This window comes from Trichoderma virens (genome assembly GCF_000170995.1).
Source record: "Trichoderma virens Gv29-8 chromosome Unknown TRIVIscaffold_6, whole genome shotgun sequence".
NCBI classification, from domain to species: domain Eukaryota; kingdom Fungi; phylum Ascomycota; class Sordariomycetes; order Hypocreales; family Hypocreaceae; genus Trichoderma; species Trichoderma virens.
This window is the reverse complement of record NW_014013743.1, coordinates 2,113,660-2,138,032: the sequence shown is the minus strand read 5'-3', so window position 1 is coordinate 2,138,032 and position 24,373 is coordinate 2,113,660. Positions and strand designations below refer to the sequence as shown.

At 49.5% G+C, this 24,373-nt stretch overlaps 10 protein-coding genes across 10 annotated transcripts; 5 read left to right on the top strand and 5 right to left on the bottom strand.

The window, feature by feature from the left end:
• Positions 1 to 112: 112 nt before the first annotated feature.
• Positions 113 to 1,009, top strand: TRIVIDRAFT_53966 (uncharacterized protein; the record flags this gene model as incomplete). Its single annotated transcript, XM_014101485.1, has 1 exon — positions 113 to 1,009. The coding sequence occupies one exon, from the start codon at positions 113 to 115 to the stop codon at positions 1,007 to 1,009; it is 897 nt and encodes a 298-aa protein (XP_013956960.1).
• A 1,583-nt stretch (positions 1,010 to 2,592) lies between these two features.
• On the top strand, positions 2,593 to 3,165 carry TRIVIDRAFT_60417 (uncharacterized protein; the record flags this gene model as incomplete). The annotated part of the gene is made up of 1 exon (XM_014101484.1): positions 2,593 to 3,165. One exon carries the CDS (start codon positions 2,593 to 2,595, stop codon positions 3,163 to 3,165), a length of 573 nt encoding a protein of 190 aa, XP_013956959.1.
• A 1,650-nt stretch (positions 3,166 to 4,815) lies between these two features.
• Positions 4,816 to 5,606, bottom strand: TRIVIDRAFT_60418 (uncharacterized protein; the record flags this gene model as incomplete). Its single annotated transcript, XM_014101483.1, has 2 exons — positions 4,816 to 5,300; positions 5,399 to 5,606. 2 exons carry the CDS (start codon positions 5,604 to 5,606, stop codon positions 4,816 to 4,818), a joined length of 693 nt encoding a protein of 230 aa, XP_013956958.1.
• A 3,923-nt stretch (positions 5,607 to 9,529) lies between these two features.
• Positions 9,530 to 10,342, top strand: TRIVIDRAFT_150639 (uncharacterized protein; the record flags this gene model as incomplete). Its single annotated transcript, XM_014101482.1, has 1 exon — positions 9,530 to 10,342. One exon carries the CDS (start codon positions 9,530 to 9,532, stop codon positions 10,340 to 10,342), a length of 813 nt encoding a protein of 270 aa, XP_013956957.1.
• Positions 10,343 to 10,730: 388 nt separating this feature from the next.
• Positions 10,731 to 11,349, bottom strand: TRIVIDRAFT_222007 (uncharacterized protein; the record flags this gene model as incomplete). Its single annotated transcript, XM_014101481.1, has 2 exons — positions 10,731 to 10,760; positions 10,840 to 11,349. The coding sequence occupies 2 exons, from the start codon at positions 11,347 to 11,349 to the stop codon at positions 10,731 to 10,733; spliced, it is 540 nt and encodes a 179-aa protein (XP_013956956.1).
• A 1,005-nt stretch (positions 11,350 to 12,354) lies between these two features.
• Positions 12,355 to 14,057, bottom strand: TRIVIDRAFT_28899 (uncharacterized protein; the record flags this gene model as incomplete). The annotated part of the gene is made up of 3 exons (XM_014101480.1): positions 12,355 to 12,621; positions 12,680 to 13,821; positions 13,892 to 14,057. The coding sequence occupies 3 exons, from the start codon at positions 14,055 to 14,057 to the stop codon at positions 12,355 to 12,357; spliced, it is 1,575 nt and encodes a 524-aa protein (XP_013956955.1).
• A 666-nt stretch (positions 14,058 to 14,723) lies between these two features.
• TRIVIDRAFT_124113 (uncharacterized protein) lies at positions 14,724 to 17,076 on the top strand (the record flags this gene model as incomplete). Its single annotated transcript, XM_014101479.1, has 5 exons — positions 14,724 to 14,893; positions 14,977 to 15,773; positions 15,847 to 16,297; positions 16,419 to 16,641; positions 16,708 to 17,076. Coding segments are annotated over 5 exons (2,010 nt in total), but the record flags the coding sequence as incomplete, so codon positions are not given.
• Positions 17,077 to 17,316: 240 nt separating this feature from the next.
• On the bottom strand, positions 17,317 to 20,700 carry TRIVIDRAFT_191426 (uncharacterized protein; the record flags this gene model as incomplete). Its single annotated transcript, XM_014101478.1, has 2 exons — positions 17,317 to 19,068; positions 20,689 to 20,700. 2 exons carry the CDS (start codon positions 20,698 to 20,700, stop codon positions 17,317 to 17,319), a joined length of 1,764 nt encoding a protein of 587 aa, XP_013956953.1.
• An 801-nt stretch (positions 20,701 to 21,501) lies between these two features.
• Positions 21,502 to 22,302, top strand: TRIVIDRAFT_28884 (uncharacterized protein; the record flags this gene model as incomplete). Its single annotated transcript, XM_014101477.1, has 1 exon — positions 21,502 to 22,302. The coding sequence occupies one exon, from the start codon at positions 21,502 to 21,504 to the stop codon at positions 22,300 to 22,302; it is 801 nt and encodes a 266-aa protein (XP_013956952.1).
• A 227-nt stretch (positions 22,303 to 22,529) lies between these two features.
• Positions 22,530 to 24,263, bottom strand: TRIVIDRAFT_191425 (uncharacterized protein; the record flags this gene model as incomplete). The annotated part of the gene is made up of 3 exons (XM_014101476.1): positions 22,530 to 22,833; positions 22,891 to 24,053; positions 24,111 to 24,263. The coding sequence occupies 3 exons, from the start codon at positions 24,261 to 24,263 to the stop codon at positions 22,530 to 22,532; spliced, it is 1,620 nt and encodes a 539-aa protein (XP_013956951.1).
• Between the last annotated feature and the right edge of the window lie 110 nt (positions 24,264 to 24,373).

Genomic DNA, 24,373 nt, shown 5'->3' with positions numbered 1-24,373 from the left:
TCCATCTCCAACGAGAACTGATGGAAGCGTAGAGTAGTAATTCCCACAGCGTAGCAAATCCATCCAGAATTTCTCACAAGATTTCCAACAAATGCCAATTCAAAAACAAGACATGACTTCGAATCCGAATCCCTATAGCGTTGAGTCTCTTTTCAGAGTCGACGGCCTCGTTGCTGTCATCACCGGCGGAGGCTCTGGATTAGGCAGAATCACAGCCCACGCCCTCGCCGCCAACGGAGCCAAGGCAGTCTATGTCCTCGGGCGACGAGAGGAGGCCTTGGCCGCCACAAGAGATACATGTCCAAAGCCGGAGGCCATCAAGCCTGTTGTCTGCGATGTCACCTCAAAGGACTCGTTGAAAGCAGCCGCTGATCGAGTTCGCGGAGAAGTGGGATACTGCGATATCGTCTTCGCCAACAGCGGAGTCATCACGGCTGATAATTCGGACATTATTAGAAACGCCAGTAATCTTGATATCAAGGCCATTCAAGAGGGTCTTTGGGAATACAGCATGGAGGAATTTACACAGTCTTTTCACGTAAACGTCACGGCTGTCCTCTACACTGTCCTCGCGTTCTTGGATCTCCTCGACGAGGGAAACAAGAAAGCGGTGGTTGCCCAAAAATCACAGGTCATCGTCACAACTTCTGTTGCAACCTATGCGCGTCTCCCCAAAGCCGGATTTGCCTACGGCAGCAGCAAAGCGGCAGCAGGACAGCTTGCCAAGCAGCTCGCAACACTGCTGGCGCCACACAAGATCAGAGTCAACTCCATCGCGCCAGGGCTGTATCCGAGCGAAATGACGGAACGAGATATCAAAGCTTCGGAGAAGGAGGTTCGAGAGGAGGGCAGCTTGCCGGGGTCGTTTGTTCCATTGGCGAGGATGGGCACGGAAGAGGAATTTGGGGGAGCGATGCTGTTTTTGACAAGCAAAGCCGGAGGATACGTGGATGGAAGCGTGCTGCTGGCAGACGGAGGGCGGTTGAGTATCACGACTTCTACATACTGAAAAGATGTACACTGTAGCGGTTGATGGGAGTAGAATAGAAGAAGCCAGCATCATTATCGCGTGCGCAAAAATCAACAGTGTTGTGAAAACCTCCTGTTCAGCAATTCTCCCACCATCGCACACATTTTGCTACAGCATCACCACGGCAAAAACACCAAGGCTTTTCTGCTTTTCTCCTACTCAACACCGACCGAACTTTTCCCCTCACTCTACTGGCTGTGTGAATTCTCTTCTTCACTGCTCGGGCAAGCCCAAGCAAGCAATGAAAAGGTCGCGTCGCCTGGAGGCAGTGTAATACCAGGGACACTGTGAGCAGAATCATGCGCAAGCACAGAGGAAGCCGCTCCGAGGACAAAAATAAGAATAATCACGATTGGTCTCCTTAGAGACCTTTCAGAGATTAAACTGAAAAGAACAGATACTACACTTGATCTAAGCCAAAAGGCAAAGAGAGCTAAAGAAGAAAAGAGAAAAGGAAAAGCTTCGCTTTCTCGGGGGCGCGCGAAGAATAAATAGTAGCCAAAGAGCGGTGAGCGCAGTGGGCCGGCAGAATGGCCCGGAAGGCGGCGAAGCTGCAGCTCCGGGATGAGGCATCAAGTTTTGGACGGAGGGGGAGAGACTCGCGTCACGGTTTATTACGGACAAATGGCCATTTTGACGCGTTGGGAGCGTGCGTCATGTACGGAGTAAGGCATCACGTTTGGTAGAGAGAAGCACTTTGATTTCAGAAGGCGAAGATATGTGGTTTCGTTGGTCATGTTTTGGCCTGAACGAGTCCTAGTAAGACTTGAAGATGTGACTTGGAACTGGACATTACACGAAGCTGTTCATGATGGGCGCAAGTCAACTTGTGAACAACAGAAGGTGTTACCACTATAGTAGCTGTTCATTGCTTTGCTGTGAAAATTGATGTGTGAATGCGCTGCCTTTGTCACATTGTAATCCCAAAATCCCTCGACTTTACCAATTTCGTCCATTTGTTGATGCTCTCGATCAGGTTGGTGTCCATCCACTACGATACCGTACCAAAATGGCCCAGGTGGTCCATAATCGCAGTCTCACATCTTCCCTGGCCTCAACGGTTGTTTCATCCACAGAACAACTCGGTTCGGCACGCCATAGCTCCAACACAGCAGTGCTCCCTCCAAAGAAGCTCCTTGCAAATAATCGGAACATTTACGAGTAGTATTCCCTAGCGGTCCAGGGACGAATCCCGCATGGCACAGGTCAGCCCTCCCCCAGCTAATCAAACCAACTGCCTCGCACTAATCTTCCTAGCTCGCTGCCGTAACCGCATGGGTGCACCGAATCCACTGAATGACTTGAGACTAGCGAGCAATGCGATGAGTACGAGAAATCCGGGTGGCGCTGTGGCTCAATCTGTCGGTCACTAGCCAGCCCAAGCTGCTCAAGATGCCTGCCCAAGCTATCGTGAAACGAATGGCATGTTCAGCCTCAGCGACAGCATGGCATACAAAAGGAACAGCCGGCCTCAAATTCGGCTCGGCGTCCCAATGGCGCTCACGGCAACTCACCTCATCAAATACCAAGTTACGTGATCCCCCAAGAAAAAGAAAGAAAAAATGTCGCGGGTATTTCAAATCACGAAGCCCGTCTTCAAGTACGATTATTCAATAATCCCAGAAGGCGAGGAGATCCTCTACAAGGTCAAGAACTCGCCGTTTCCCCGGGGCGGCACTCCAGATCTCGCATTACTCGACGGCCCCGACAAGACCGCACCTGTCCTAGTCGTGTGCCACATGCCAAAGTTCTCACGGCATTTCAAGATTGGATTCGGCGATCCCGCAGACCCCGAGACCATGGTCTGGGAAGACTTCATCAAGCCCAAGATAGGCGGCTGTGAACGCAGAATCTCCGTCTCCTTCGCAAGCGATGGCACAATTTGCCAGACGGGCCAAGGCCAGCGCGAAGAGTTCATCTGGAAACGCACCCACCATGTGGGCGTCGACGGCAAAAAGCTACACCACTCAAGGCTGCGAAATAGAAAGCTCATTGACGAGCGAGGCGAGGTTGTCGCCATATTTACATTCGACAAAACAGGATGGCTACAGATTAATGTTGACAGGGGGCGCGATTTCGATGCCATGGTCATGATGACAGTGCTCTCGATCATAGAGTGGATGAGACGGCAGTAGGCGATACCCTGGCCCCGCAGCTTTTTTTTTTTACCACTATTCTTCTACGGAGCATACTGTATTTGGCTTTCTGTTTTTACTTATATATCCACGATTGCGCGGCGCATTGACAATTGAAGATTGGATTCTGGAATTGTTGCTGATTGGTTTTTCTTGCTGCTATGGGAGCGAAGCCTCGGATGTGGGCTCAAAATGTATTCATACCTAGGTTAATGGCGATAGCTTCAATACTGTTACAATTTGCACACAAGAATCTTCAGCTAAACCTGCTACCTGCATCCGAATATCACTTTCCGTAACATCAGAGAAGTTGACGGAGCTCAAGCTCATTTTACATCTTTCTACATCCCATCACACTCCCCTACCCTGTTGGTCGCTAGCTTCAATTTTTTCAATTATCCGAACTGCTCAGATGTTATTTACCATTGCGGCCATCATAGCATTTGTATTGGCTATGATCCATCATCCAGAAGCCTAGGAAAAGGCTCAAGAGGAACTCGACCGAGTTGTTCGTACTGACCGTCTCCCAACTTACGAAGATCGACCCAACTTACCTTACATTAACGCTTTCATGAAGATGCTCCGTTGGTTTACAGTTGCGCCGGTGAACACCGCCTATAAGAGCGACGAAGAAATCATTTTCCGAGGCTACCGCATTCCAAAAGGTTCATATACCGTTGCGGCCAACTGGTAGTTCTTGCATGACCCCAAGACCTACGCGAACCTATGGCTTTCGACCCCGATCGTTACCTGGCGCCCCGAAACGAGCCGAATCCCTCAGGCATTTTTGGCTATGGACGAAGAATCTGCCCTGGTCGTTTCTTCGCACAGAAGAATCTCTTCACACCATATCGCAGACTCTAGCAGTGTTCAAGATTGCCCATGCGGTGGATGCGGAGGGGAAGCCGATTGAGGCAGCGCTCAAGCACACACCAGGCTTGATTGACCATCCTCAAGATTTCCCTTACAGCATCGCTTCACGAAATGAGAATTGCGTAGAATTGATTCGAAGGTTGGAGTCGGACAGCCCGTGGGAGAAAGCAACGTGGAGGAATTGATATAGGGATCATTCACTAAATATCAAGATGAGCATCGACCCTCCGTTGCTGAGCGAAAAAGCAAAGTATCAAATTGGTTAATCTAGATACAGATTGATATCCTCATGACAATATACCGTTAATCTAGAAATAGATGTATGCCTTCAACATCACATACCGTTAATCCAGATATTGATCGATAGCCTCACGATAATATACCACGCAACACTTCGGATTCCACATCCGAGAAGAAAATATACCACGCAACATTTCAGAATCCACATCGGAGAAGAAGATAAAGCAGGCAGTGAAGAAGATAATTCGACAGCAGCCAAAACAGAATCAAAAGTAAAGACAGAGAAAGAGGCAAGAGAACAGCCAGAACGGATAGAAGAAGAGCAAATAGAAAACGTCGAATAAGGAGTATAAGAAAACGCAGAAGCAGGAGGGGAAGAAAACGAATAAGTAGAAGTTTGAGTAACTCAAGCAGTAGAATCAGGGAAACGAGAGGAGGAAGTAGAGGCTGAAGTCGAAGTATACGAATAGGATCAATAACCACAACAACAGCTGCCGCCGAATACCGTGAACAATGGCTCATCTCAGGTTTCATGTACTACATCAAACGCTTGTTGTCCTCGCCATCAAAGTTGACCCATTGCATCGGGTCTGACCAGAGTGCGGTGTTATATTGCTGCTGTTGAGGTTGCATCGGATTGACAATGTGTTGCATCGCTCCCTGGTAAATCAAGGGCTGCTGGTAGCCGCCGTGAGTGATATCCATATAACCAGTGCCAACTGATGATGCTCCAAGCATTGGGGCAGTAGCTGGCATTGGACGTTCTTCTTGAATAGCGTTCGCGATAGCGCGGATCATATGACCTTTGGATATCATGGCTGCACGCGCCGTAGTGATTGCTTGTTTTTTTGTCTGCTGAGCAGTATTGGAGGCTGGAATCTCAGCCATTTTGGATTTGGCGATCCCGCAGCCAGAGGCACTTGAAGACGAAGGCGAAATCAAACTCTCAGAAACTGGGTCAGAGAGCACGTCCTTTGGCTCAGGCTCGGGGAGCATCGAAATTTGGTCGTCTTCTTCTTCTTCTGTTGGGAATAATTAGCTGCGTCACTTTCACAACGTGAATCTTCCAAGATGCTACGTGAGAGAAGGCTCTCTGCGGCACAGATTATGAGGTACTTACCTGCAGGAGACTGCGACGACTGTGATGGATAGCGGGATTCTTCGTCAAACATCCGGTTGATCTGCTCTGCAGAATATGCATTCAAGAGAAATCGGACCATCGGGCGGCCTACTTGGTCCTCGTGTGACGAGCCGTAGATGCGTGATGGTGTGCGTCTGGATCTTGTCCTTGATTTACTCGATCTTCTTGCCGCTGCCTTTCGTGGCATGGCTTGCTCGGTTGACGGAGATTGAATAGGTTTCTAGGAGTGCCAAACGGAAAACATTTTAGCAGGAGTGCATGGTTTGGCAGCGTAGTGAATCGAGTGCGGGAGGAAAATGGGGAGGAAAATGCAGGCTGACCTAGGGGTGGGGGGGTCGATTTTTGAGACTCAGTGGGCATATGTGGTAGGAGAAATTGCAGTGCCAAGTGCCAGGTGCCAAGTGATCAAAATCTGATTAGCTTAGACCTGGATCTGAGATGGAACGGAACTGTTAGCAGAGTGAAACTGTGATTTGGAACATGCTTGGTTCCCAATATCTGACAATGATGACTTACAGGGACGGAAGACGGCTTCAGCTGATAACAATCACTAGAGAAACAGGTAGTTAATGTTGCTGTAATGCCTTTACACCTTCTGTAAAGTGATATTTTCCCACCCAGAGAGTTGAGCAAGGAGAAAGGTAGCTGCAAAACTTGGGGGCCAGCCGAGCTGAAGAGGAGTTGAAAGAAGTAGAGAACGCCTTAAGCAGGGCGAGACTGTCATTAAATACTGAGAGCTGAAATGAGTAAAGCGGCTGGCACTTGGCCTAGCTTGGTAAGGTAATATTAAATGAGGCTCAATATTATTTGCTATGTGACTGACGATAAGAATCGAATATTACGCAAATCGTTTCCTGTTCCGCCTGGTGATATTGGATTATTACGTGGAATCCCACATGACCTTCCGCTTTACAATATTATTTTCAGGTATTTCAAGTTGTAAAGACACTTCTTCAGCTTGTTCAGAGCACCCGTTGCATCGTGGGCTGAGATGGTGCAAACATGAAACGTAATCCCATCAAAAGCAAACATGCACAACTCCCTAGTCTTAGTAATATCTTGCACAGCCGCGTAGTAATATTTATGCTCAACATGCACAAATTTCCAAGAGACGCCATCTAAACGAGCTCTCGAGAGGCGTCGTGCCTCTGGCTTGGGTAAGACGAAGACGCACCGCGTCGAGGAGCAAAATCCACCCCGGCACACGCGTCGTATCTGCCGGCCGGTCCATCTACGATCTTCGATCCGGCCCGTAATGGCGCCAGATCCAACTGTCCAAGGTTAGTGGAGACGACGGCTCCAAACAGAATAAACTACTGACGCGCTGACTCGTAAGCAGGTTCATCTCCGTCAACGCCGAACACCGCCTTCGAACGAGATCCGTCACGTATCGAGCCGCCAGACTCGGAATGTCTTCTTCGATCGGATCATGTGGACCTTGCGGCAGCTCGATAGACCTGCAGGTCTCGCTAGGGTCACAAAAACTCGGTCGAGATCCGACGGATATTTCCCAGAGATCCAGGAGATGCGAATGACAAGCTGTCGGCTTCCGTGAGACATTGTGTCGGAGCACTTCCTTGCTGGGAACCGGTATTCGCGGTTGTCGGGAGTATACATGCATTCGACAACCCGAAGACGCGTTCGAGGAGCTGCAGAAATCCGACAAGATGATGGACACGTACAGATGGCTTGTGCGAACTGCTGTCTGCTGTAATACGCGACAGTTCGTACAGCATCTCATCTACACCAGCTTATGGCTGAATTTATCTTGCGGTCCAACTTGGCTTGAACAATTGCCCTTGCCGTTGTAGCAACACGCTCTCTCCGCTCGTCGTTTCTAAATCTGACGAGGGAATAAAGCTAGAAACATTAACAGCGGAGGACTATGCAAACTGATGAACAGCTTTGGCTTCCGGTGATGGAAATTTCTGAAACATGACGCGCATGATATAACCGTCGTCGTGATTACCGCCCTTCTCAATGAGCATGTAAACTACTGCAAATCTTGCTGGAAAAGTTTGGACTTTGGCCATGGCAGCGTTGGCAGAAACGCAGAAGCTGCTGAGGCAAATTACCATCCAACCGTGAACTGCGTGGCATTGCCGCTTCTGATGTAGCTGGATTAAAAGGAAGTCATGTTGGGTGACTGAATTACATTGTCCCTGTATTTCTTGGTGAATATATAACATCCCGTAGATAGGTAATGGATTGTAGACTCGCACTTGAACCCCCGTGGATACGGTAGTCGAAGGAATTACTCGCAATAATCTGAACCATCTTCGTCTGTAGCCTCTCTATGTTCATACGGTTTCTTTAGGGTGGAAATGAATGAGCTGGGTGGTATAGATCAGTTCTATTCATAAAATTAACACGAATCATGTCCATTATTCGTGTTCCAAGCTGAATGGTTTTGAATGGGTTTTCACATCATGACTGCCCTGAGCGTGATAGCCGCAGCAGCAGTGAAGAAATTACGAATCGTTGACACGAAAGGAAACGATAACACAACCTCGTTGATAGACAGCTGCAAGGTTTTCGAGTACGCCGACGCGTCAGTGCAAGTCTGGACGCTGGGACAAAAGGAATCATCCGTACAGACCAACCGTACACCGGTCCACCGCTGGTGACCGAAGACGCAATTATCGCACTGGCGGGAAACGCCGCAGCCAACTGTGATATTGATCTGGTGTTCATCAGTACGTCCAGAGTCACGGAGACTCGGAACCGTCTACCGGCAATGCATGTGACGCAACAATTGGACCAACCGTGGGCGGTCCCAGAGTATAATGGGTTTTTAGAGAGCTTGGATGTGATGCGACGACTTTGATGCTTTCGGCTTTGACACCAACACCGCGCACAGGATTCCAAAAAAAAAAAAAAAAAAAATTTTTTTAAAAAAAATCCACCCCTTGTTTGTTCATTTATTATTACCATCCTCGTTGAAAAACGATACACAGAAAGAGCAGCATGCATCGACAAAAAAAGGTTCCAGAGGGAGTCGAACCCTCGCTGGCGGAATCAGAATCCGCAGTCATAACCGTTAGACCATGGAACCGCTTGTTGAAGTGGTTATCCACTTCCCATGGCATGCCGCCTGCTTCCTTCAGAGCGGCTAAAAACTTACGCGATCGATTTGATGAACATTTCAAAAATATTCCTTGATGGAAACGATACAATCGCGAGGGTTCTGTTGACTTTGCTGAAGATTTTGAATGGGGACAAATCCCAAAATGAAGAAGTGTTTTAGTGCTCACGACACATTTCCAGCCCTGCGAAAATTTTCCTGCTCCGAAAACAACATCGTGTCCAGAAATGGTCGTGGCCGTCTTGAAGTGTTCCATGTTTGCTTTATTTTCCAATTGTCCGTTTTGTAGATGATTTCCAGTATGTTCCATTTGTCTTGTTGTTGAACTAATCCTCGTTCATCTTTTGTTCCACCGTCTGTACGTTCAAGATGACATCAATCCAAGTGTTCAATACGCTGTCCTCGGAAGCCCATCAAGCTGCGTGTCGCACCCACTAAATGTAGCATCAACGCAAGTATCTTTGTATAAATTACGTTCTTCGCGCGCATACAGGCATGTCGTTGAGACTCTGAAATGAATCGCTGCGAACCTAAACTTGTGCTGAAGGGTTCCTTCCTCCAATGTTCATTAATGACGCGTCCTTTTGTCGACATTTGGACATTGTCCATTATTTGATCTTCAATCCACAGCCAGCAGGATAGAAGCAGGACATACGCCTCGCAAATGCACTTGTATAAATCACGGACACAGTCCCCATGAGTAGAGAAGAGAGAGAGAGAAAAGCAGATCAAACACACATCTTCGTTTTCACTCACCATTCCAACCACAATCTCTCAAAATGTCGTTCCACGATCTACCTGTCGAGCTTTGCACCAAAATCATGCAAGAATTGGCCTGTCAGGGTAATCTCAGGACCCTATCGTCGCTTTCTCAAGCATCCCGATCTCTGTATCAATTGGGGAATCCAATTCTCTATGAGTGGAACATTAAGCATGACGATTGTTCCGGATTCGAACGGGCTGTGTTTTATGACTGTGTTGATATGTTTAAGAAGTTTCTTGAATATGGGGTATCGGTCAATTATATGCTTCCACACAACGAAAACGGACGGGTCACTCCCCTGTGGCTGGCGGCAAAGCGTGGATCTATCAACATTGTGCGCCATCTTCTTACCCTTCCAGATGTTGACTGGAATTGGGGAAACAGATTCAAAGAGGGGCCCCTGCACACTGCGATCCAATATGGTCAAAGACAATTGGCCCACTTGCTTCTAACGCATGAAGATGTTCAAGTCAATGCTGAGAATATAGGAGGATGGACGGCGCTGGTCTTCGCTGTTGCGGAGGGAGAAGATGGAATAGTTGAGCGTCTTCTCGCCATGGATTCTGTCGACCCAGATCATCGAACCACTACAGGCCGGTCGCCGCTCTTCATTGCGGCGGATTGGGGTCGAAGCGCAGAGGTCGTCAAGCTTCTGCTCCATACCGGAAGGGTTGACGTTAATCTTATTCCCCCCAATACCCCCGTGACGCCGCTCATCGCTGCCATTGTTGCCAATCGACCTGAAATCGTCGAACTTCTTGTTGCGCACCCCGATATCGATGTTAATCTTGCGCCAGCCGGTAGTGCATCCCCTATCGGCATCGCAGCTGAAGAGGGCAACCCGGAAATAGTAGAGATCCTACTTGAACACCCGGATACTGATCCCGACAGAAGGGATGATTCTAACGAAGTCCCCCTCTTTCGTGCTGCAAACCGGCAACACGAGGACATTGTTTCCCTGTTACTTGCTGACGACAGAGTAGGACAGGAAAGTCGGCGGCGGTTGGAGTGGCAGCGAGAAATGATCCAGTATGCTTTTGCGGGAGACACTGAAGCTGATGAATATTCAGAGTAGACTTCTATTCTCAAGTTTGTACATGTCGTTTGGTAGATCAAAATAATATGTCTTTAGCCTGTCCGAAGCGCAAAGCATCGTGGGGACATTACATTGTTTCTGGACGCAACCACAGCTCTGTTTCATTCCTAGAATACAGCCATTTTCTGTTATGAATAATGTTTAATAAAATGCAGTGAATTTTGCAATGTCGCCATTGGCTGTTAAATGTTAGGTAGTTTTACTGAACGAAAGCCAGCGGGCACAGGAATTCTTTTCGCTCTGGATTAATGGTGAGCGAAAAGTCAGCCAATATCGCGCTTTTCCAGCTGCTTCCATTCGCCATTGTTCCAATGAAAGCGGTTATTTGGCGATGAGGGATTCCCAAAAGCCCACGTATAAAATGCAATCACCATAGCTTCGATAAAATGATGGGCCACTAAGAGGGTAGATCATGTCAGTGGCCGTCTCGCAAAGTAACAGGCCCTTCACCTCAGAGAATAAGGAATCCAACTCACCACCGAGGCCAATGGGAGAGCAAGTGGGAAATGCGTAGCAGCCATAAACATCTCCATCCACCTTGCAGCCTCAGGACCACCAAGTAAGCCCGCGGCCTGGTGTGCAATCGGCAACGTCCCTCTGGTTCCCCACCAGGCATTTCCTACTTCAGCAATCATCGTGGCCCAGATCGTTGTGCAGCCCCAGTATATTGCTTGCTCTTGCCACCAGCTCAGTCTGTCGGCCAATTGGCATCTTTGTCCAGAAGTCTCCGTCTCCGCATCTTGGCTGCGGGAACTCCCCAGAGGATCAGACTGGAGTACCAAGCCTGCGACGAGCACCATGCAGCCCTGAACGCCAAACTGAATGTGTGCTGTAAGACCCAGGCGTGGGTAGGGAACCAAAGGGACGAGGAAGCCAAAGAGCATGCCACACCCGACGAGGCCGCCGCCGTGCCGAATGAGGGAGAGTGGGAGTGTACTTCGGCGGTAAGAGCTGGTTCCGAGACCCGGAGAGCTTGTGCTCGGCATTTTGGAAGCCATTCTGACACGTTAGTAAGAGTGATTCAATCTCCGCTGAGACTATTCGCCAAAGGACGCAGCAATGAGAGTAGACGATGACTTATATAGACAGAGTATGATGCATCTGTTCCCCTCATTATGAGTTCATCGGAGCCGAAAAGTCAATATGTTAGCGTCATTCCGGTGCCATTTTGATGTGAGTATGCTCAAGAGTATACTGAGTGTCATCGCGGTTAGCGTTGGACCACATTCCGGATAGCCTATTGCTCGGCCTGTCACCAGCCAAACATGGTGCGCGACTGCGTTGCAACTATCTATCCGTTTGTAAGAATTGGTAATGCAATTTTGGCGATTTGAAAACGAACTCGGACGATTGATTAAGCGGTACTTGGATCCCTGCTCACGCCCTTGGCAACTCCTCAGAGGACACACTGTGAAGCATCTTCCGCAAATGTAGATGGCCGATCCATGTCATTCCTGTGACGGAATCTCTTGAGCTGCATACAGGCTGTAATGAAATATCGCCGGTCAGATGGCAGCCGTATTATTTGTTCTAGAACAAAAATGATCCGTCGAATAAACCTCAGAAAAGTATTGGTTCTGGCTTTGTTCGCGTTAGCTGCATGGGATACGATCGGCTTCGTCAAATACAGCATCCCCAACGAAGATGATTGCGAAGAATGTTAGACTCAACATCTTCTAGAACACAGCATCGCCCATGCTAACAATGAGGACTCATGCCTGGCAAAATTATCCATGCTGACGCATATTGGTATGAAAAAGCGTCAGTAGCTGTTGCTGTCTGTATTGCACGGTCGAGTCTGTTGCACGTCACATGGAAGATGCTGAATGTTGGTATCAAAATAGTCTATTTTCGCCAAATTATACGTAGCATGTACTGTAGCACCTCGTTGACAAGTTCCAAACGTAAAATAGTTTGCTAGTACACAGACTGTGGCTCTGCTAGTCAAGTCGAGTTGAGTGTCTCGCTCGCACGGGGCCTTCAGTTGTTCTTCAATTCTCCTCTTTGGGCTCAAACACCTTGCGTATTGTTTCGCCAAAGCGCTTGACAGCTTCCTCAATCTTGGGCAGCGGGGCTGCTGCAAAAGTAGTTCGATAGAATACTTCGTTACAAGGCACATCCTTTGATGCGCGGAACCAGGTGCCGCAACCAAGCAATGCTCCGGTTGAAATGCTTTCTAGCCAGATTTCCTCTTCAATAAGTTCCGCTGTCTTGTCCTTGGCATCGGGATGCTGCTCCCAATCTACCTTGAGCCATTGCTGCGGGATGGTGGTAAGCCACGGGTCGTAAAAAAGGTAGACCGGGGATTTCACTTACAAACATGCCTGCATTGGTTGGCTCCCAGCTAACAATGTGTTTCGGTAAGTAGCGCTCACAGGCAGACACGATGAAGTCTCTTCTCATAGTGTACTGTTTGCGCAAGTGCATCAGCCACCTTGTGTAACCTTCGTGTCCCCAATGCTCATCCAGGAGTTTGAAAAACATCAACTGGCTCAGGCCGGCAGGGCTTTGAGTTGAAACATCGCTGTGACGCTTGTATCGCTCAATGAGCTGCTCAGGGGCTGTAATCCAGCCCAAACGAGCCCCTGGGATGATGACCTTGCTAAAAGAATCCATGCGCATGACTCGTCCGTCAACATCTAGGCGGAGATAGGAAGGGACAAGCTTCTTGAGGAACTCGACTGGTGAATGAATCTCAGAAGCACTAGCACCATCGACATACTCATCCATTTGCAGAAAGTAATACGGGTCATCCTCCAGAATGATCAAGTTGTGCTTCTGGGCTACTTTGTAGATTGCCTTGCGGCGTTGGAAGCTTTGAGTGGTGCCCGTAGGGTTCTGGCCGGTCGGGATTGCATATAAAACTGAAGGCTTTCGTGCGTTGTTGTGTTTCTCTGGGTTCCACGTTTCGAGTATCTCATCAAGACTGTCAGGAAGCATGCCTTCGCGGTCCATATCGACCCCGATGAATTTGACGCCCAGTGGCATGGCGGTCTCTACTGCGGATGAATATGTATACTTGTCAGCTAAGACACAATCGCCGGGCTTTGTCAGCATTCTCAAGCACATGTCGAATGCTGAGGTGTTGCCAACGGTCATGGAACATTGCCAGTCAGCGTAAGGTGGATCGTGGAGTATTTCTGTGTGCTCTACAATCCATCGCATAAATTGGGCCGATCCAGAGCCTTGACAATAATTCAAAGCAACGGAGAGATCGTATTCACTAGTCCCATCGGCAATGTCGTGCTTGGTAGCATGCAGTGTTGTCTGGGAGGACGTCTTCTCCCCGTCATTGAGATTGTCGAGGGAAGATGGTCTCAGGATAACTTCCTCGAAGGGGAAATAGTCACTCAGAGGAATTCCACCACCTAATGAGATGACTTCTGGATTCGAGAGATGTTTCGCAGCATTTTTGAGTGTTGATCCCGTTCGACTAGTCGACTCTGTGCTCATGTATGCTATAGAAGAAAGGGAGGTCAGCTGAATACAATATTGTTTTGAAACGGTTTGTTCTCAGGCAAAACTTACGATGCCATCTTCTGGCCTCTGGTTTGTGCTTGCAACTCTTGGTCTTGAACTGCTCGCTGCTGCTCGTTGCTGCCACTCCCCGTTGAGCAGCTGAGATTGGTCGCCTCTTCGGATGGAGATTGGGCTCCTCGGTCCATTCGTCAACTTCCCTAGAGACGCTGCCCATATTGTCAGATGCTGCTTTGAAATTCTCGTAAAGCTGCTGAATAAGGGTACGGATGGTTCATACAGGGGTTTGAATTTCAAGCGGCACTCAACATTTTATAAAAGCCCCAGATGGATCCGCGAGACGGGATACCTCTCTATTAGCTGCTCCGCTAATCAAACTTGATTCGGAGTATACGATGACTACTCCAACTGCGGGCCCAATACAGACAAACGTGGGCCGAATTCGCCAGCAACAGCCACTATATGAATAGCAATAATCTTTTCTCTCCTTGACAACGCGCCCTTGCCGTCTTTCTCCGTGGCCCAGTCCGAACGATGTGGGGGGGCCGATCTCGCCTGCCGGGAGAGTCTTCTCCACTGATGCCGTAAAAGATTGCGGTTGATAACGAGAACGAATCGCCAATTGCGGAGTCGCAGCTAATCATGCAATGCAGGCCATGAATCCGGAGAGAAGCTTGGAGTGCATGATTGTACATGAAAAGGCGTCGGTGTATGGTGGGGCTGATCGGAGAAACCGGGGCTCCGGTCCGTCGGAGCGAGACTCTCTCCGTATATGTACGTACCTTTTGCATGTAAATCGTACGGAGTAAACTCTCGTCTTGCTAGCGATTCTCTCCATCAGACCACAGCATCTCCTTCCAATCACCATATTGGGAACTGCAAAATGAGCATTCGTCACGCTGCTTGCGAACCTTGCCGACGGGCCAAGCTGGCTTGCGGCCACGAGCGGCCCACTTGTGCCCGATGCCGCAGCCGTGATCAGATTGATCTCTGTCTCTATCGAGCTCGGCCGTTCCGGAGAAAGAGCCACAGTGATCGCATCAGAGAGCGAAGGTAAGCCGTGATAGGTAATCTCGTGTTGGTTGTGAACATCTTCAGCCACTGACCTATGTGTTGTTTCGTGCCTCTAGTGCGAGGCAGTCCATCCACGTGGAAGCTCTGACCACTCCGCCCTTGGACACTTCGCCGATCGCAGAGGTTCTGGGTGCCTCGTCAGTTCGTCCTCGTCGGTACCCCAATCCTGGCTATCTTGGCGATGTGAGTCACGCAAACATCTTCAACCAGGTGTCTTCACGTGCCCCTTCTTGGGTGGCCGTCTCCCAGCATGATGAGTCTGTCCAGCCGCCAATACCCAGTCCTCCAGCAGACACATTCATCGATCAAGCAACGTTTGATAGAGCCAATCACGCGCTGAGCCTTTTGGATCAACTGCAAGTCTCCGGACTGGCATCTCTAATACGATTCTGGCTCAAAAAGGGAGTCAGTCTGGCGCTAGGGGAGCCTTTCGTCGAGACTTGTGCTGAAGCGGCTGTTGACTGGAGAGAGTTGTCAACCCCTGTCGGAAGCAATGCTCACGATGTCGGCGTTGGAATTGCTCAAAGGGCAAGAGTCCTACTGGAGAACACCCACAGGCCGATTTCGGTGCATAGACACTCCACCGCTTCCGAGTACCTTTCGCAGATGTCTGGTAGGAACATCCGCTGGGAAAGTCTTGGCATATTCCTTGCTGCTGCGAGTCGAGCTGCTTTAGATACCTCTTCGTTTGCTCCACTTTACAACAGTGACGAGGGACGTCGCGGGCTTATCAAAGCTTTGACGTATATTGGAGATTGTTGCTTGGAGACGTGCCTCGCGTTGGATTGTCTGAATGATTTACAACTCGTATTGCAGTATGAGAATCTAATCGTCCACTCGCAAGTTGACGGCGACCAGAGTATGTTCTACCCCATGGCCTAACTAGGAGCAATCGATCAATCATTTGAACAAGCACTAAAGATTGCCACCAGGCTACCACTCTTGGCGGCGAATGGGAGATGTTGCAAGCTCCCTGTTTGCTCTTGGCTATCACGAAAAAATAGACGAAGCCTGCTCCAACATCCCTTTGTTTGTTGCTGAGCTGCGTAGATCTTGCTTCGCCCGCATCTACGCAGCTGACAAGAGCTTAGCCATTTTCCTTGGGCGCCCTCCGCGAATCATGAAGGAATTTTGCTATTTCCAGCTCCCGACCAAATTTGCGAGCGTTTGGGAAGACTCCGATGGCATTGGAAAGAGCAGGGGCAGTCCTTTGTCGTCCCCCATGATAACAGGTCGAGAGCGAGACGTCGAAGAGCCCAACAGTGAACAAGTTTTGAATTACACTTCCGATACGTTTTGTTCAGCCCTGTTCGCAGTCATCAAAGAAGAAATACTCCAACTATTTCGCAAGCGCCAAGCTTCCGGTGAGACTAGCATTATCAAGTTAGTCGCCGTCAAGATACCTTTACCGACATTCCATTACTAAACAGCGTCACAGTGAACTTCGTCTAAAGATTGACCAGCAGTGGCAAGACTTGCCTCCTCACTACCGCCTCACCACCAGCCTTAAAGACTGTCCTCTAGGACCCTTTGCAAGAGATTTCTTGGCTGGGGCTCGACTGGAGTATCTTCACACGCATTTTCTCCTAGGATTTCTTTCTCAACGCAAAGTGGCTGAACCCGAAGAAGCGCTGTTGAGGACCTCAACCGAAATGCTCTCGATCGTCGTAGAAACGATCATCCTCCGTGATCGAATGGCAAACTCGGGAACGTGCCTCATTTGGAAGGTAAAAAGTCCATCCCATAACGTACAATATTTACGTAACTTTCTAACAACAATTAATGATGTCCAGGTCGCCCAATACGGACTACCAGCAGCCGGAATCATCTCTCTCGCCCTTCTCAACTCTACAGCCCCCGACTCGCGCCAATTCTCTCGCTCCAAAATGATACAGGCTCTCAGCGTGCTCGTCGCCGAAATCACCATCGGAGCGTGGATTCAGCCAGGCGAACCAAACTTCGCGCTCTTCTCACAGGCGACGAGGACGATTCAGAGCTTGCTCGACTCACTCACCGCGATCAAGGCACCTTCGAGGGCCAGCGATTCGCAGCAACTTCTGAATTCCGATGTTGCTGATAACTGGGACCCTTATATCAATTCGCAGTCTTGGGAGCTTGAGATGGATTTCTGGGCTAGTTTGGCCGAGCACCCCACGCTTGTTAATTGACCACTATTCCTTCATAAACATATTGACTAATGTAATGAGACACGTATCGCTTAGAATTTTAATCAGAATTTACTTTACTTTATCACTTTACTTTATTTGTGTACGGAACAAGTAGCTAGTGTTATCGTGATAAAACCATCTCAAATTGACAGCAGAGACCTAAAAATCTTACAATTGAATACTCGTCATCATATCGCACAGCTTCATCAGCAATCCATCCCGCCTTCCATCCGCCTACGAACCGTTCGTCTTGTTCCTGTTGCTGACATAGGCAGAAAGCTTCTTGAGAGGAGCCGGAGCATCTGCCATGTCCATAAACACCTCAATCATTGTCAGACCTTTGCCCGCCCGGACATCTTTGCGTCGCAGAACACTTCGCAGCTCTCCCCAATTCTTGGCCTGCACTGATACCACGGGATACTCGGAATCATCCAGCGGTGCCCCAAAGTAGTTTGGAGCCTCGGTGTTCCTCCATGGTTGGATATCGTTGTAGTGTTCGTGGAAGCCGTGAATGACTCGCTCAACAGTGTAGCCATTGTTGTTGATGACAATAATCGTAACGTCAAGTCGGCTCCTGATAATATCGCTAATGCCTTGAGCGGACATTTGAAGACTTCCGTCTCCAATGAACAATATGGCACGGCCAGATGAGCGAGCACCCTCATCGCTACCGTCCTTGCGCTGTTCTCGCTGAGCTAGAGCGCTTCCCTGTAACGCAGGAAGCGTATAGCCAATGGAGAGCCAGAGAGCGGAGTTTATAAGGATAACGTTCTCTGGAAGCACAATCGTACTGGTGCCTGCAAAGGACGTACCGGCTTCCGCGAGGACAAGGTCTCCAGGTCGGAGAAACTCAGACATTCGAAGCCAAAAAGAGTCTTGGTCGATAATTGCGTCGTCGGCGGAGGGCTTGAGATTCTTCAGCAAAAGGCGCGAAGAAGACGGGCCCTGGTTGAATGTTCGAACAGCGGGCAGGTTAATAGCACTGACTCGCCTCACCAGCTTCCTCATGAATGACTTGATAGAGATGACATCGCCGTCGTGGCCACCTTCGTTACCGAACTTGATGGAGTGCATGTTCAAAGAAATTGTGACATCCGCCTTGGGCACAGCCGTGAAGCCAAAGGAATTGACATCAGAATGCAGGGGCCCAAAGTTGAGGACTAGGTCCGCGTCGTCAACTTGTTGTTTGATAACTGCATCTCCAACGTCTCCGACATAAATACCGTAGTAGTTGTACAGGCTTTCATTGACAATGCCTTTTCCGAAAGGTGCGGAAAGAGTAGGAAAGCCGGTCAATCGTACAAATGTGTTCACCTCTTCGGTAACACGGAAGCGAGCCGTCAATCCGTCCATGAGAATCAATGGCTTTGTAGAGCCTTGAATCCTTTTCACGACCTTGTCCACCACTTCGTTTTCATACGCCTCGTCGTATCCAGGGATTGATAGGTCGATAGGTGTGACCGGAACAGACACTTGAGCTTTCACCATATTTGTTGGAAGCTCGATATACACAGGTTGACTATTCAAGACACATGCCTTTAGGGTTGCATCAATCAGAGCCGGTGCCGTCTCAGCATCTGTCAGATTCGCTTGGGCCACAGTCACCCATTTGTTCATCTCCGGGAATGCTCTGTAGTTTCCAGTGCCCAAAGTGTGATGCAGACAGGCTCCAACCTTCTGGGCTGCCATGGGGGCGGTTCCAACAATGTGCACGACTGGAGACCTCTCCGCGTATGCACCTCCAATGGCGTTTATGGCAGAGAGCTCTCCAACGCCAAAAGAGGTGATGATGGCGGATATGCCTTTGATTCTTCCATAACCGTCAGCTGCGTAGCCTGCGTTGAGCTCGTTTGCATTGCCGGCCCAATGAAGACCCATGGGCTTGATATAGTCGAGAACAGTGAGGTTGTAATCCCCTGGGACTCCGTGAACGGATCCAAGACCAAGCTCGATCAGCCGTTTGAAGAGGTACTCCGCAAGGTCAATCTTGCCCTGGTCTTCTATGCTTTGGTTTGCCATGATGCCGGGGATGGTGATGCAGAATTGTCTTCAAGGACTACCAGGGGCTGATGAAAGAAATAGTGTTTTTGTTTGGTAGGCGGGAAAAGCCTTTCGAAATTATAGAGGGTTAAGGTCAAGAAATCTAGGAAGGAGCTGCGCTTTACGTGGTCAAGCAGGAAGTTGAAATTTGGCAGCTGCCTTTGACTGGTACACCGCCTGGCAGTATAGCTATCAAATTCCCAGTCTCACGTCATAAATCGACCCAAATAATTCAACATCGTTTTCGAGCGTCGTTGAAGCTCTTATTATACTTCAATGAATTGATTCTCCTCACGTCGACGGCTATTCGGGTCAGCAAGTCTCCACACTATACCGAGTACACCCATAAGACCGATCACTCCGACCCTAGTTAACGGTCTGAAAGCCCAAAGTTTGGAGCCGCGTGCTGATTCTGGCGTACAGGCATCTTACACAGCGCTTTGTTGCTTTGGAAATTATATTTCCTCCACCTTATTGCCGCGGTTCGGTTTAGGATACTGATGGGTCTGTTCGGCAGAAGTGAGGGGTGAGAAATGACCGAAGTGGCACACTCGTAACCAAGATAACAACCAGCAATCAGGATGGACTCAAGTAAGATTACGCTGATTTCGATCATTACCCAATACTTTTTTACTCCGAAATACTAATTAATGTTCAAGATAATCGTCAGATATGGCAACATGCGGCATATTGCGATCCACGAACCGCTGGAGCATGCTCGACTCAAATCGCTTCTCTCCGACACGACCTTGACGAAACACCATCCACTCCATCGTGGCAAGGATCAAGTCCATGTCCAGGCAGCTTGCCGGATTAGGATATACACACATACAGAAAGGTTACTCTACAAGGCATTACACGGCAAAGCTTGAACAGCCATATCAAGCTGACGGAGTCACGCCATGCAGATCATTTGCACCACCAAGAGCAATCAAAAAGATGCATGCGTGCAAGCTGGTTTTTGACAAGATCTGATCTCTAGGTAAGCACTTGCGGAGTTATACATTCGGCGTCCCTCATCTAATACATCGGTTTCCTTATCCAACTACGGAGTACTCCGATCTTACAACCCCACCACTAATCACCCCAGCCTAGTTCAAGGCACATCTCAAGAACAGAGGGAATCTATGTTTTGACAAATTTATACCATCAATCTCATTTCATTGTTGGCTCTTGTCCGTTTGCCAATACCGCAAATTCGTCGCTCACGGCAAACTGCGATTTTGACCGATCAGTAAAGGTGCTCTCGTCAGGAGCCAGCTTTGCCGCATAATCCGGGTCCGCAAACGACTCAACAAGGGATTTCATATCTGGGAAGATGAATGTCGTGATGGCATCGCAGCCAATAAAGGCGGCATTCTCTCCAAAAGCAGCGCGAGCGGCCGCTTTCTCCGACTCGGTGTTAAAATGCTACTGATGGTCAGCCCTTTTCCGCTTTGGCATGGCTCCAGGATATCTTTTCAGCCTGAGAAAGAAAAAAAAAACATCTCGGACTTTCTCTTCCGAAATAAAGACGAGGGGAAAGCATACAACGGAGTAGTCAAGAACGCCGTGTCGCTTGCAAACCTCGATAGCCATGGGGGCGTGGATTTCGGTGTAATGACTCCGAAACTCCTCGTCGCTGAGTCCCTCCTTCTTAGTGACGAGGAATGTCGCCTTGACAACTTTTCTGAATGTGCCCGTCATGGTGGATTTAAGCATTTCACAACAAGAGGAGTTGGTGACTTGATTCAGAATGATGGATTCAGCTTCTTCAAGCCTTATTTATATACCATGCAGCCACTGCTCGCGATGGTTTCTTCCAAGCAGCACAGCAGACTCCATGGCAAGACGCTAGCCCAAGCTGTCTAGACTACCGAGATGCTTTCTATGAAACTTGTAAATATCATCCTACTTGACAGAGATCATTCGGATTACAAACCTCAGTCCCCGTTTCCGTACTTGCCAAAGCCAGAAGACATTCAAACAGTCCGATATACTGCAATACTCGATATCTTGGCTCCCGAATCGGCGGATCTCGCTAGCCTTCAAACGGCTAGAGTGCCGAACCATGACAGGTGCTTTTCGGTATAGCGTCAGGAGGTTGAGCTCACAGGGTTGGACAAATCCATCTCGTGCTCCGTAATCCCAGGCTACAGCGGCTTCTGCTCCGTTTTTGCTAGGCAGGCCGGCTGCTTCCAACGGGATCGTGAGACGAGACGAATTTCTTTGGTGCGCGATGGATATCACGCGTTCTTGATCTCTCACATAAGAACCACCATACGCTCTTTTACAACGATTTTCACCAAGCTCGGGATCTGGAACCGCTTGCTCATCAGCTTCGGCTCCGTCCCTGTCATTCGTTTTTGAAACCCGGGATCCCTCTTACCCACAGCCGCAATGACCTCCATCGCCAAGACTCTTGCCGTCCTCGTTCTCGGCCTTGGCCTCCGTGTCTCCGCGACCGGTTCCCGCGGCGGAAGCCTTGATTTCTTCTCCGACGACAAGTGCCAGCATCGCATCCAAGCGGAGACGGCGCCGATTTCCCTCGACGTCTGCATGCCGGCATCGCCACTCGGCGAGCTCTCAAGGAGTTTCCGCGTCGACGAGAAGCCCTACTGCCCGGACGGCAGCAGACCGTCGCTGCTCTTCTTCCAGGACTGCGCCTGCACAGACGGAATCGCAAACTACATTCCCAACGCAAACTACGGCGACTATGGCAACGGCTCGTGCCAGGCCATGTGGGGTGGTGAATATCTCATGTTTGCGCTGTCCTGCGGCGAGTTCAAAGCGCCCGTGCGCTCTGTGATTTCCTTTGCCGCGACGTTTCCCTCGCAGTTTACCACCACGAAACCCCTCGGCTGCCCTCCGCTCACCAGCGATGCTTCAGCAACGGCGCCTTCGGCTTCGGCTTCGGATGGTTCTGATACTGCCTCTGCTACCGCTTCCGGAGGTTCTCAAGCAACTCCGACACTGGATTCTAGCTCCTCTAGCTCCTCTTCCCAGCAAGGCGGTGGCAATGACTCCTCTCCCTCTTCGTCGACTGGGACAAGAACAAGAGTCGTTCAGCCGACAGGCACAAACTCTCAGGCGGCCGCGACGACGACATCGGCCGCAATGGGACGATATTACGAAATGGGAACCATGTATTGGGTGGGTTATGCCGGAATCTTTGGTGTTGTGTCGTTTTTGACTCTGTAAATTTGGAAATAATGAAGGGACGCAGAAAGGATAATGATTTTATAAATTGGTATATATGCCATATGCTAGTAATGTCTATTCGTATCATTAACCATGTTGCATGATTCATACATGCTCGGCTGTTTCTATTCAGTCCTGTTATATCCCTGTAATCCTAAAGTGCCAGTCTATAAGTACTCCGTAATACGCAAGAGCAACATTATACATTAGAGTCGTGTTCCATAATTTTATTTTTCTCCCTGGCGATGTTCTCGGACATGCCTCCTATTCTCGTCGAGTATAAACAGCGTGGCGACCAACACGCCAAGCCCGCTGAGGCCAATGCCGACGTAAAATGCGCTTCTGCAGCCCCGCAGAAGCTCTTCCTCGGTAGTTCCGGGACTGATCTGCGATTGTACCGTGCCTGCGATGCCGAGGCCGATGGAGATTGAGTAGTTGATGACGGTGTTGACGAGAGAAGCAGCAAGCCCCTGGTGTTCTTTCGGTAAAGCCTCACTGAGGATAATGGTAGCGGCGGGAAACGACATGTCCCTACATGTCAGGGTCAGCTAAAGGACAATCCGTATAAAGGTAAAATTAAAGACTTACATTCCCCAGGGCATGACAACGATGGAAACAAACGTCTGAGCCCAGTATATTTGATGAGCAGGTACTGTCGCTATCAAGATCCCTCCAACAGTAAACGCCGTCATGGCCAGGCCCATGACCAAGCTCGGTCTTAGCTTTCCGAGGATAAGGCCAGTTGTAAAGGCTGCGCATGCTCCAGAAATGGCTGCGGCGCTGAACTGCGCACTGGACACAAGAGGACTTTGGCCCCTGATCAGCTCCATGATTTGCCACAGATAGAACAGCCAGATGCCGAAACTGGACCATCCAGTGCCGACACAAGCCAAGACAAAGCCCAGATGGCCGCTGAATAGCTTTGTCGGCAGCAGGGGAAACGTCGCGTGAACCTCGATCCAGGCAAACACGCCCAGGAAAAGGAACCCCACGATGAGGAGCACATAGACATAGGGCGTGTGCCAACCAACGACGGGGGCTTGGTTCCAAGCAAAGTTGATCAAGACGAGCCCACTGACACCGGCAACAGCACCAGGGACGTCGATTATCTCCCATAGACGTGCCTGAGATCGCACATTTGCGGCACCTGGAGTTGATGGGATGATGATGACACCAGCAACTGCAACGAGAACGCACACCATGGCCATGACAAAATACGCCCACGGCCACCAAACAAATTCAGCAAAGATTGATGAAAACACGGCGCCGAGGACGAAGCCTCCCGGGGCTGTGGCACCAAACATGCTAAAGATCATTGCCTTTCTCCTGCCAGGGGGGTATGTGCGGCCGATAATGGCCACTGCCGAAGGCACGGCAAATGCAGGGCCCATGCCTTGGAAGGCTCTGCAGACATCGAAGAAGATGATGGACGAGGACCAGACGCTGACGCCGGCCAACAGACTCCAGAGAGCATACCAGCTGAAGCCGATGACGAAGATGATCTTGTGGCCGAATAGATCACCAAGTCGGCCTGCAATGAGGATAAAGGTGCCCACAGTGAGACTGTAGGCTGCGGGCATCCAGCTAAGTTGCCCAGCATCTTGTGTGCCGAAGCTATTTCCGATGATGTGCAATGGAGCAATGATTTGGCCCAATCCGGCTTGAGCCAGCAATTGCGCTAGACATAGCGTGACGATAAAGGGGATCTCGACGAGTAAAGACTGAGGAGGAGGTATATGGCTAGGGGTAAGCTCGAGTGTAAGATCATTGTTTGTATGCCTTTGTGTGATTGAGGCCAATGCTTCCACGTCGGTTTCATCGTTTTCTTCTTCGTCGCGCTGTCCTTCAGCGGAAGACTTGTCGTCTTCTAGCTCCGGCAGATGGCGATCTGGGTACTCCTTTTCTCCGTCGGAGACTAAGGCCCCGTGATTGTCATCTGAGTGTCGCGTATCGGAAGACATTCCGGTGTTATTTTCCGTAGGACGAAATGTGACACACTTGACACAACTGTTTCGATGTCAAATGTCAAAGTCATGCTTTGCAAATCAATTTTTTCAGTTGGAGATTTATT